General features: G+C 36.1%; 1 protein-coding gene across 1 annotated transcript in view; it reads right to left on the reverse strand.

Annotated features, from left to right (window-relative positions):
- Col4a1 (Collagen type IV alpha 1) overlaps positions 1-13,515 on the reverse strand; it is a 903,940-nt gene that overhangs the window by 798,700 nt on the left and 91,725 nt on the right. Inside the window, exon 5 of the mRNA XM_090402880.1 lies at positions 4,887-4,931. Within this exon, the coding sequence (XP_090259006.1) occupies positions 4,887-4,931 (45 nt within the window). The remainder of the gene's footprint in view (positions 1-4,886; positions 4,932-13,515) is intronic.

Raw genomic sequence — 13,515 nt, forward strand, 5'->3', positions numbered from 1 at the left:
TTCAACCCTTTTCTTCGTTGGGGCCATTGTCATAGTACAGTTAATAAAGAACAGTTACTACATTTGGACACAAAATAAAAAAATGCTTTACGCACACACACACACACACACATGGTCACAACTCTAGCACGAATGTTGACTATATGAATGAGGTATGCCGACTGAGACCGAGCATGCGAGGCGATTACCTACAATCTCGAGCGGCTTGTGATCACGTGACATTCAGCAGACAAAGCGTATAGGTAATACAGTACTCATATTGCAAGACCTCGCTTGTTTATCAAGTTAAAATTTATTAAAAATTTTTGCTCATCTTGCAAAACACTCGCAAACCAAGTTACTTGCAATCCAAGGTACCACTGTATAAGTTTCAGAAATTCTGAAATCCATGTCTGGCATGGATATTCTGACCTTAACCACTTAACAGCAGCAGTGCAAAAATATGAGCGCTCCCAATCATCACATGTTCAGTCATTTTTAAATCTCACGATGTTTGGAAAACAAAGAATTGACACTCTCATCAACAAACAAAGAAAGACTGAAGTTACCCATCATAATGAACAGGTAAAGAAAAATCGACACATTTTAAAAAGATTAATTGACACTGTATGCTATTTGGCTAAGCAAAGACATCCTTTCAGAGATAATGATGAATCTAAAGATTCAGCTAATCGAAGAAATTATATAGAATTTTTAAATGTACTCCATGAATATGATCCTCTTTTAGACAGTCATTTAAAGGATTCAACTCTATTTCAAGGAACTTCTTCCATGGTACAAAATAATATTATTAGCGCTATATCTGATGTGATTAAAGATGCTACAAAAAAAGAAATTGCTACCGCTACATTTGTGGTCGTTATTTTGGATGAAACATCTCATGTCATATCAAAATCACAACTATCAACTGTTTTCTGTTTTGTCCGTAATGGGCAAATACATGAAAGGTTCATCCGATTTACAGATGTAAGTGATGATAGAACATCTAGTGGTCTTTTTAAACATGTTGTAAACATACTTGAGGAATTTAATATCAAGGACAAGTTAGTTGGGCAAACTTATGATGGTGCCTGTGTAATGAGTGGCCATATTAATTGGTTACAGAGGAAAGTTATTGAGGCATATCCTTTAGCAATATTTACACATTTCTGTGCACACGTTTTAGATTTAGTTCTGAAGCGAAGCCTCTCGAATATCAAGGAATGTAGATTGTTTTTCCATACTATCAGTGCATTGGAAGCACATTTTTCTAAATCATTGAAAAGAATAAATGCTTTGCAAAATTTTGTTGCTAAAAAATTACCCTCTGTCACACCAACCAGATGGAACTTTACTTCCTGTTAACAGTAAAACTTCACAGAAATCAACTCATTGAATTTTTTGAACACATAGTGGAGAATACTGGGGAATGGGATGTGGATGCTGTAATCAAAGCTCGTGGTTTTTTGCATTTCTTGCAAGATTTTCAAACAATTTTGTTGCTAGAAATTTTTTCTGTTTTATTTGGCTATACTGATGTCTTGAATAATATACTACAAACTTCATTCTACGATATATAGTACTGTTGTAAAAAAGTGCATGACACTATGAAGCAGATTAGGAATGACAGGGAACAAGGATTTGATGATATTTGGATTTCTGTATCAAAAGAGAAGCATGCAGTTGATGAGCCGAGACCTAAGAGATGAAAAGGACCGGAAGAGACGGCAAAGATCATGTGCCTTCGATTATACCAGGAAATAGTAGACTGCATATGCCTGGAGATGGAAGAAAGATACTCTTCACTTTCGAAACTTGAATTTTTTCAACTCCTTTGTAGTGAAAGATATGGTCAGTATGCGAAGACATTTCCTGATAGTATTTTAAAAAACTTAAAGGATTTCTGTGGCCCAGTTTTTGACTACATTCACTTGAAAAATGAACTGAAAGTACTATTTTCTTCTGAAGAATTTGCCAGAAAACCAGTGCATCACCTATTAAAATTCATGCAAGAAAATCAATTTCAAGTTGCATTCAAGGAAATTTATAAGTTAACTAACAGAACTTACTTATCATGTCAATTCCGAGCTCTACTGCTACAGTCGAGCATTCTTTTTCGGCTATGAAGAGAGTACATACGTGTTATAGAGGAACACAAACAGGAAAGGCTGTGTGGTCTAAGCTTAATCGCTATTGAAAAGACATTGATGATGGAACTGAAGGAAAAACCTTCATTTTATGATGTACTAACGCAATTCCTAAAGAAAAACAGAAGATTGGAACTTGTGTATAAATAAAGTAAGTAAAAGAGTTATTTCAGCCTTTCTTTGATTCAGTCCAGAAAAATAATAATATCCCAAGTGATTACTTTTTTCTGATTTCTATGTGCATTATATATGGCTGTATTTAAAAATTACATCAAAATTCAAATTATATGTGTCTCACTCCAGTATTTGCCAATGAATTTTTGTCACAAAAAATGGCATACATGAAGCATATTGTTCATTTGTCCTTTATACTTTCCATATTTAAAATTATATTAACAGGTTGTCACGTTCGCACCTGGGTGTCTGTCATTCCTTTATTTCCAGGGAGATACTAGCTTTTAGCATATGTATGCCATTTCCACGCCGAGCAGTTGCACTTTCACAAAGTTTATATGGCATGTTAGTCGAACTTCTGTGGTTTTATTTCTAAAATTAACATTTGTTAAGTGTCTGAATGATATCGAATATCTCAAATGCAATACATGCTGATTTCAAGTTATATATATACATATAACTTGAAATGGCTGTATTACAAACAGCTGCTACACATATTACTGTAACTGAAAATTTGAAAGCAGATGTTAGGACAAGTTAGGTGTTAGTTTAGGACTACAATAAATCTGTACTGTTCACATGCATGCAGCATAGCCTGCTGGAGCGGAATGGTTTTCCATTAAGGGGTCCTTGGAGTTGTCTTACACTAACTGTTCCAAAATATAATACACAGATGTTAAATATCTGTTTTACTGTATTTAGTAATAAACAAAGCTAATGTTTTTCTTGCTTGTGCAATATAGCACTTGTTGAGGTTGTAAAGTTTTTTAATGGTATAGGGATATTTTTATTTGTCTTTGGAAGAAGACAGTAAAAATTTATCTATTCCTGAATAAAAATGAAAAAAAAAAAAAAAAAAGAATACACTTCTGTGTACTATAGAAGTTGTTGATCTATAACAAAATACCAGCATATGTGAGTTTGATAAGACATAAGAACCGCTGACACTAAAAAAAACTAATGAATGCAGGATTCCCAAAAGTGTGGATAATGATCAGATATTATGTATCCTATTATTGCATAAAATTTGTACTCTGTCTCAGCAAACAAAAGAAAATTCTTGGAAAATGGAGTGAAATATACGTAACATGCACAACAAATTTTATGAGATGATTTGTTGCTCCATCAAACCACATGTATTCCTGCCAAGCCTAAATGAATCACCCGATCAACATTATTAGTTCATTGAATTAGCCTCTCCCTACAGTTTTTAACTGAACTACTGAATGTATTAGTGACTGTTTATTATTGATTAGTTATTTATACTTTGCAAACAAATCTCTTTCCCTCTCCTCGGAACTTTTTTTAAATTATTTAATTTTTGTAATTATTTAAATTCATTTTTCACTTATTCATGTTTAGACTTTATAGGATCAAATGCCATTCATTCTACTCAGCAAATTATAGGACAGTACCTCCCAAACTTATGGATGCAAAGGTCTGTTTAAAAAAAATTAAAATATTTCATGGCCCCCATCACCCGCACCTGTGTACACTAGCAATGAAACATTAATTTAAAGCACGAAAAACTTCGCCATTTAAATGAGCAAGATTTTGCATTTGTAAGCTTTTTTTTTGTGCTTCTTATCAATACCTTTGAAATGAAACTTATATGAATAAGCATACATTTACTAATATTCATTAAGGGCTGAAATATGCAGGAAGCAAAATTCATGAACCAACACCAATGTGTGATTTTTTCCGTTAAATTATAAAAAATAACCAAAATGAAATAATAAATAATAAAAATTAAATATGTTTCTTTTAAGATTAAAAAAATCTATTTAGTCTTAAAACATTTAAAATTTGTTTTCATTATTTCACGGCCCCCTCAACAAAATTAATGGTCCCCAAGGGGACCACTGCCTACAGTTTGGGAAGCGCAGTTATAAGACACACATATCACAAATGTTAATTGTTAATAATTTGTTTGCCATTAATGAAAGTATTTCTATTCACACTTATTCTTTTCTTTCATTTCCCATTCTCACATGTCTTATAAATAATGGTTCACATAGCTTTCTCCTTCATTGTTGTTTTCTAATAAATCCTAAAACCAACAGATTGTTCCTCCACTCTATGCAGATTTGGTTACAATTAATTGATAAATTAAAGTATTCAAAGTTACCCTGCAATTAATTGCATTGAACCAATTAGGATGAACACTGATGTGCTATGCACTCTTAAAACTTTCGTTCATCAATAAAAATGCAATAACACAGTCAAATTTGCATGAATTTTGTAGCACAGGTTGCATAACCCACATGACAGTACACCTGGCCAAAATGGGCATGCAACACCACTGATATTACTCCATAAACAAGAGACAACAGGGCCCACAACAAATAAATGGCTTGTGTGTTGCATTTCAAATAATCAGCATATGCATAATTAATCTTAAAAGTCTTGCAGCAAATATTCATATCATCATTGGTAATTTCTTATACATACTCTCAAGGATGTACAGGATACTATGATAGTGCTACATTATTACCAGTTTTTATCAACAATTAAATTCACCAAAAGAAATTCATATGCTATAGCATTTCTCTATTAAAAATGGAAATGACAATAAAAAAAACTCACAGGAATGCCATTAATGCCAGGAAATCCAGGCATACCCATCTTGCCCTGTAAAATAAATAAATAAATAAAATAAAATAAAAAGTCCTAGTTACATGATTTCTTATCATTTATAACTAGCAGTTCTATATGATAGTTTAGAAAAAAAGTCTTGCAGCAAATATTCATATCATCATTGGTTATTTCTTATACATACTCTCAACAAAATATATTAAACAGAAACAAAAACAAAATATATTAATAGGATTATTACTAATGTTTTCAAGTAATGCTGAAACATAAATCATATTTCTACAAAATATTCATAAAATATAAATTATCATAAATCATTTATATAACTACAATATGCTGCCATATTTGTATTAATGAATATTCTATGTAGATATATCAAGAATCCATTATTATACAAAGCAAAGATGATGAATGAAATGAAAAGAATGAAAGAAAGAGAAGTGATTCAAGTGACTCAAGATTATCGATGTATGGGGATTTCATTATTGTAGGTGTGGTGAATGAGAGGGTGCACAAGGTCTGTTTTTTTGGAGGGAGGAGAAACAAAGTGGTTGATGCTTTGGATATAAGAAGTAAAGGAAGAGAGTAAGTGGTGGTTGTGGAACAAATAATGTAGTTGGACAGATGGACAGAAGGAGAATGTGAGAATATTCTAAGCAAAGTGAAAGAAAGCAGCATGACAGGAAGAGTAGTATGTGTATTCCCCAGGTATGACAATAATGAGTTGAGAAAGTGAGTTAACAAAATTCACAAAGTAGAGCAATGTAAGTAGAAAAGGGTTAGTCAGTTGATGTGTGGAATGTATCTGAGAAATCACAGTTGACAGGCACGAGTAGGACTGGTAACAAAATTAAAAATAAATTGCTGTATTCATTTACAGATGTCAGCAGCATCAAATATAAGAGTGATAAAACTATTGCAAGGATTGAGATTGCACAAAAAGGGGAAACAAGGATGGATGGAAATTTAACCTTATGGGAATAGAAATCAAAGTTGTCCAATGTTTTTGTGAGACAAGCAAAATCAAAAAGAGTGAGAGGAATGCCGATAGCAAGTGCCAGAGTATTACCTTGCACAAGGTGAAAATGGATGGAATAAACTGGCATAGTGAATGTGAGAAGGGTAATCGTTATGGGTGATTTTAATTAGGATAATATTGATTGGAATAAAGAGATGACATTTGGGAATATATCAATTAACTGCCACATGATAGATTACCACATGATAAATAGCTGTATAAGCTGCAGAAGATGGGATTGGATAACAGATGGATTGAAGATTGGCTTTCTGAACGATACCAACAACTTATGTATGATGGAGCAGTTTCTCAGAAAAGGAAGGTGATCGGTGATGACATGCCTCAGGATTCTGTTTTTGCTGCCCCCCCCCCACTGCTTAACTTATTTGTTAATGATATTTCATGTGGATTGATTGGGATCTTTAAAGGCTTGCTGATAATGCAAAGTTAGGTAAAATTATTGGGAATATTACTGATGTTAATTCTCTACAGGAAGATTTGAATACTTAACTTAGACAGATGAGTGCAATTGTAGTTTTAACATTAATATTATTATTAATAATTTTATTAATAAATGACTCACTTTGAGATGCAGAGATATAAGGCTATGTACTGTATTGGTGAGGCCTCGCTTCAGGAAGTAGGTAAATTTGGGATTTTGGGATGATGGCAAACAGTGGACTAAAGTTTCAAAGACACATTGCAAGTGTTGTGAAAACTGCACATCGTATATTGCCATTATTCTAAAAAGTACATTGACATGTAGGGATAAGGAGATGGTAGTAACTGAGTATAAGGCAGTCATCAGACCACACATGGATTATTGTGCTCAAATTTGGATGCGTAGTAGTCGTGATGTGGAAACACTAGAAAGGATCCAAAGATGAAGGACCAATGTGGTTTTGAGACTCAAGTTGGTTATGCAGAGTGGTTAAGGGAATGTAGATTGCAGAATTTTGGGGATAGAAAAAAAAAGAGGAGATATGATAGAGACCTTCAAGTTGGTTAAGGAATTTTACATTGATGCAGAAGAAATTATAAAAATAGTGGACAGTAAGAGAGGAAGAACAAGGCCTTCCCTGTAAAGATGTGGTGAAGAAGGGTGTGAGTAGCAAATTCTGTACATGTATAGTTGGCGAGTGGAATGCTTTGCCAGAGTGCAGTAGGTGTGGAATTACCAGGTTGGTAAGTATGACAAGTTTAGGAGTTTGCTTGGTTCAGTGCCATGGCATGTAAAATTGCAAGTGCTGGATGATGATGATAGTGCATGGAAGGTGGTTAAGGAGTGTTTGCAGGAGGCAATGGCTGATTGTACACCTAAAGTTCGAATAGTAAATCAAGTAGGGGTTAAATGGATGAATAACACCATTAAGCTTGAGCTGCAAAAAAAGAAACAACTGTGGAGGGAAATTAAGGAGAAAGATAACCTGCTGGCACATGAACAGTATAAAGCGCAGGCCAGAAGGGTAGCGAGTGTGGTAAGAAAAGCAAAAGCGGACTACGAAAGAAAATTAGCCATGCAGGCTAAAGAGAATCCCAAACAGTTTTTTCAATATGTTGCAAGTAAAAGAAAAAATGTATATGGCAGAATGATTCTAAAGAATGCCGATGGTAGGGAGGTAACTGAATCAGTTGATAGAGTGGAATTACTGAGCAAGCACTTTGCAAGAGTATATCATCCAGGTGGTGACATTGCAGTAATGAAGGAATCAACAGCTTATACGGGAATGGTAGCGAATGAGGTGGAGGTGAATAGCCCATTACAAAACCTCAATGTCAATACATCTGTGGGATTGGATGATATACCAGCTCATGTCGTACGTGAAGTGGCTAAAGAATTGTCAGTGCCCTTGACCATTTTGTTTAATTTGAGTCTCGGGTCTGGGTTAGTCCCGAGGGGTGGAAAGAAGGGAAAATAGTTCCACTGCATAAAGGAGGTTCCAATACTGCTGTTGTAAATTACTAACCAATCAACATATCAGGAATCGTTGTCAAGGTCTTTGAGAAAATAGTCAAGAGGAGAATACAGGAATGGATAGATGAAAATGGGATACTGTATGGGGGACAGCATGGTTTAGTGAAGGGTAGATCATGCCTCAGTAACTTGCTCATGTTTTATAACACAGTGACAGCTGAACTGGATAAGGGTAATGGGTTTACAGTGATCCTGCTGGACCTTGCTAAGGCCTTTGACAGGATACCGCATGGAATTCTAATCAGTAAACTGCAGCATATGGGGATGGATATAGGGTCGGTTAGATGGAGAGATATCAGAGAGTGGCTTATTCAGGAGTAGAGTCCAAAAGACGGCCTGTGACTAGTGGTGTGCCGCAGGGTTCTGTTCTTGGACCACTACTGTTTAATTTGTTCATTAACGACATAGGAAAGGATCTGAGAGGAACTGTTCATTTGTTTGCTGATGATGCAAAGTTAGGTAGAGCAATAGTGAATGCACAGGATGTTGAAATTTTGCAGGATGATTTGGATAGTTTGGAGGGCTGGGCTAAGGAGAATAGATGTCAATTTAATGTAGCAAAATGTAAGATTATGCATTTTGGGGTGAAAAGATTAGCAGTGGTATACCACATTGGTGAAGCTGTATTCCAAGAGATTGAAGAGGCCAGGGATTTGGGAGTGTTGGTGGGTAGGGAGTTGAAGTAGCTAAATCAGCTCATCAAATCACTTGGTTGCTGAAAAATACTTTGACGACAGAGACAAACAGATTATTGTTCTTCTGTACTGAACCTAGATAAAACCCCATCTTGATTACTGTGCCCAGATCTGGGTGCCAGGGTTTCTTCTTGATGGGGAGGAGGTAGAAAGGATCTAGAGACGAGTGACCAAGATGACAGCAGGTCTATGGAATGAACCTTATGAGAACAGGTTGAAGATTTGTGGGTTGCAGAAATTGGTTGACAGGTGGAAAAGGAATGATATGATTGAGACATTCAAATTACTCAAGGGTTTTATAAGATTAATTCAGAAGATATTTTTGAGAATAGGACTGGTGGTGGGAGAACTAGGGGCCATCCATGGAAGCTGGGCAAGTGTGTGGTTAGTAAGAGTGTTAGAGCTAAGTTTTTTTATGTGGAGAGTGGTGAATGAGTGGAATAAGCTGCCAGAGTCTGTTGTGGGTGCCATAACTGTAAATGAGTTCAAGGAGAAGCATGATAGATACTGTGTGAATGTTGAATAGTTGTTCTTGACATGATGTTAGGGCCTCCCTCGATGAGTCTGTTGCCCGTGCTAATAATAATAATAATGCAATCAGGAAACAAAGCTGCATAACCAACAGAAGTCTCAAATCTCAAAAAAAATAAAAATAAATAAATAATAAATAACACACACACACACACACACACACACACATAAACAGTTAAGAAATCGGGGTCCTCTGTTCTGCATTAAACAACTGTAGGATAGGAGGAATGTTATTATGTTGTTCAGTTACAGGCATTTTTGTCAACATTAATGCCATTAACTTGCATAATATCTTTCAAATGCATACCATATAATCATATGGCAGTCATGTGAGTAAATTAAATTTCTAAATGTATAAAAAAAAATACTAGTTCACACATAAAATGTTTAAGAAAAGATTTTCTTTTCAGGGCGTAGTTAAGAGACAGCTACTTCCATTGAAGTGACAAAGCAGATTCATTTGTTTTGCCATATAAATTTTGAATGGGTTCGTGATATGCACCAATAACTATTCATATACTCTGATGAAGGATATGATCCAATTATCAGAGGGTACCAAATGGTATCAATAATATAACATACAGTGCAATATTTCTAAAAATTTCAGTACCTGCATACTCCTAAAATTTTAAGTAACAGTGTAATACCTGTGACTGGAAAATTCGGCGTAAACGTTTTCACCACAGGAAAATTCATTGCAAACATTTATGCAGCAAGACATTTTTGCGTTAAAAAAACATTTTCGTCGTAAGATATTTTGCATTAATTTTTGTAAATAATCAATGGATGATAAAGGGTATTATATAATCATTATAAAGGCAAATCTTTATTAAGGTAAATAAATGTCAGTGATACATGACATAATGAAAAATCATTTAAAAATTGTGCAAATTAAAAGAGATGCTGCATAAATAATTAACTTTTTGCTGCAGATTGTCAATTCAACAAATCTATCAGTAACAACGCTCATTGGAAAAAATGCTAATGCCGTGAAGCATTTAATTTTCATGTTGAATTCAGCATCTGTTTGATAGCGTAACTTCAAATGAATGGCAACAATTTTGGGATAAAAATTTTGTGCCATATGAAATAAACAACCTGTTATAGTTGTTGATGTAAATATGTTAGAATATTATTGATATACGTTGATAGTTGCTTTCTCGAAGTTAAACATTAATGTTTCGGGATCTAATGATGAACTTAAGCCCTTTAAGGCACTGAATAATCTGCTATAAGTTAATTCTGATTTTCCAGGGAGCAAAACAAAAAGCCACCATGGAATCCTTAGGGGTCTCATGCCAGTCCCAAGCCTGGATAAAGGAGGGTCGGTCAGATGATTGTCGATGCTCTGACTGTATAGAAAAAACACGATCGTATCTGATGCCTATGCGATCAACAGCTACAACATGTCAGCTCGGACGTCGCCTGGATCAACAAGGTCTGCAATACCAATCAAGCGATCGGAGGTTGGATCGAAAAGTGGAATACCGAAAGGAAACAGAAACTGAAACTAACAAAACTATTATCAGTAGGAAAATGGCATGTACAGACATTTTGGATGGCAGGAAAACTAGAATTACTTTGCGAGGAAATGAAGAGATATCGGTGTGATATACCAGGACTGGCGGAATTGCGATGGACATCAGCAGGAAAGATAAATAGATGCGAAGTCATATATTACTGTGTATTCTTCTCCTCTGTCCATGGAAGCAGTCACCTTATTGTAATAATTTAGTAGATTACTAAAACATGACCTCCCTTTAGTAAATCCATGCTGTCCATGAAAGTTAATACCATTGATGTCAACCTAATTCTGAATCCTAGTTCTCACAAGCTTCTCTAACAACTTAACTACAACACCTGACACACAGATAGGCCTATAGTTTGATGCTTGAGTTCTATCACCTCTTTTATGGAGTGGCACAATCTTGCCCTCCTTTGGCTCCTTAGGAACTTGACTCAGTGCAAGACTCGTATTAAAAAAATATGTCAAGGCCGGTGTCAACTCCCTGGCACATTCCTTCAGAATACGTGGCAATATGGGCGGTGAATTTCAGCTGTGCTGAAGAAAGTCATTTTTATTCGGTGAATAGTCCATTTTTCTATGTTTTCAAGTGCTAAATTTTTTCTCTAGAATATGAGTGTCCTTCATGTTGTTTTTTGAAGTTAGTTGTTGTCGTGTTGTGTATTTTGGTTACCGAGAAGACAGGGTCGGATGCATAATGGTAGAAGACAAGAAGATGAAACTAAGTTTTCATTACTGTATTTAGTTTTATTTCATTTTATTTAGTGTACTTAATGTTTTGCTTGTAATTGTTTGTACTTTTCTTATTTATTAATATTCCCTAATACTTATTTAGCGTTATTTTTGACACTAATTAGCGACACTATTTTGAATAATTAACGATTACGCTAGTAGTCCTTTGGCAGTAACGAATGATGGTGGATTCAGCTGCAGTCGCAAATCGCATGTCGCCAAGTCCTCCGCCATTTAAGAACTCTATTATATGCAATATAATAAGGGAGTTTGTGGCATGCAGTACTAGCGGCATGTATGCATCTCGGGAATTGGATATCTGGCTTGTGAGAAGGGGGGAGTGCATCGGTGCATAAAGTGCAGGCAGTTGGAGGAAATAAATGCAGTAGATATCTCAATAACCGACCTTGTTACTCCAGTAATGGGAAATCAATACAGGAAGACAAGTAGTGAGATAGGAGACAATGAAGAAAAAAATATGAATGAGAAAATAATAGTTGATAGTGTAGAAGGCGTGAATGACTGTGAAAGTTTAGGAGATGGTTTGGTTTGGGAGAGTGATTTTCGATTAAGAGTGACTGACCTGCAGAGGGAGATAGAGGAGCTGAAAGAGGAGGTGGAAATGTCTTGGGATAAGTATGAAAGATGAGATTAGGAGAATGGAAGAGATAAATGCAAGGCAAATCAGAGTAGCGGAGAGAGAGAGAGAGAGAGAGAGAGAGTTTTGGGAATGATAGGAGAGGAGAGAAATTTTGAAATGATAAAAGAGGAGAGAATGGAATTGGATGAGAGAATGGAAACATTAGGAGAGTGGGAATGAGAGAGGTATGGGAGTAATAGAAGTGGAGAGAATGGAAACAGTAGGAGCAAGGTATAGGAGTGCTAGAAGAGGAGAGAATGGAAACAGTAGGAAATGGTAAGAGGTATAATGTATGGGGACTCAATGATCCGTGGTGTTCAAGATAGGATGCGTGAGGAGTGTTTGCAAGGAGGAACGATAGAAAGTGTGGATTTGGCAGTTAAGAAATATGAAAGGGTGGATGAGATGATTGTGATGGTGGGAACAAATGACTTGAGTGGTAGTGTAAATAGGGCAGCGAGAGATATGAGATTCTTGCTTGAGGTGGTATGAAAGAAGACACAGAGAGGAAAGATAGTGTGGGTGGTGCCAAGGTATGATAATGACAAGCTGAGCAGAAGAGAGGAAATATTGAATGACATAATAACTAGAATGTGTGACAAGAGAGGACTGGAATATTATTATTATTATTATTACCACGGGCTACTCCAGGAGTCCTTAGACTCATCGAGGGAGGCCCTAAACATCATGTTCACACAGCTGTTCAACATTCTCACAGTATCTATCATACCTTGCCTTGAACTTGCTCACTGTCATAGCACCCACAACAGACTCTGGCAGCTTATTCCACTCATTTACCACTCTAAAAGTAAAGAACCCAGCTCTAACACCCCTCCTAACCACGCTCTTGCCCAGCTGCCATGGGTGTCCCCTAGTTCTCCCACCACCAGTCCTGATCTCAAAAATATCCTCTGAATTAATCCTATAGAATCCTTTTAGCAATTTGAATGTCTCAATCATATCTCCCCTTTTCCGCCTATCAACTAGTTTCTGCAACCCACAAATCTTCAACCTGTTCTCATATGGTTCATTCCATAGACCTGCTATCATCTTAGTCACTCACCTCTGGATCCTCTCAACCTCCTCCCCATCAAGAAGGAACCGAGGTGACCAAATCTGGGCACAGTAGTCGAGATGAGGTCTTATCAGGGCTCGGTACAGAGGTACAATAACTTGTTTTTCTCTGCTCGTCAAGGTATTTTTCAACAACCAAGTGAGTTGATGAGCTGATTTAGCTACTTTCGCAATGTGCCCCCTAAACTTCATCTCCCTATCCACCAACACTCCCAAGTCCCTGGCCTCATCAATCTCTTGGAGTACAGTTCCACCAATGTGGTATACTGCTGCTAATCTTTTCACTCCGAAATGCATAACCTTACATTTTGTCACATTAAATTGACATCCATTCTCCTTAGTCCAGAACTCCAATCTATCTAAGTCATCTTGCAAGACTTTGACATCTTCTGCATTCACTATCGCCCTACCCAACTTTGCATCATCATCA

Source organism: Typopeltis vanoorti, chromosome 13 (genome assembly GCF_054136105.1).
Source record: "Typopeltis vanoorti isolate ZY-2024b chromosome 13, IOZ_Tvanoo_1.0, whole genome shotgun sequence".
NCBI classification, from domain to species: domain Eukaryota; kingdom Metazoa; phylum Arthropoda; class Arachnida; order Uropygi; family Thelyphonidae; genus Typopeltis; species Typopeltis vanoorti.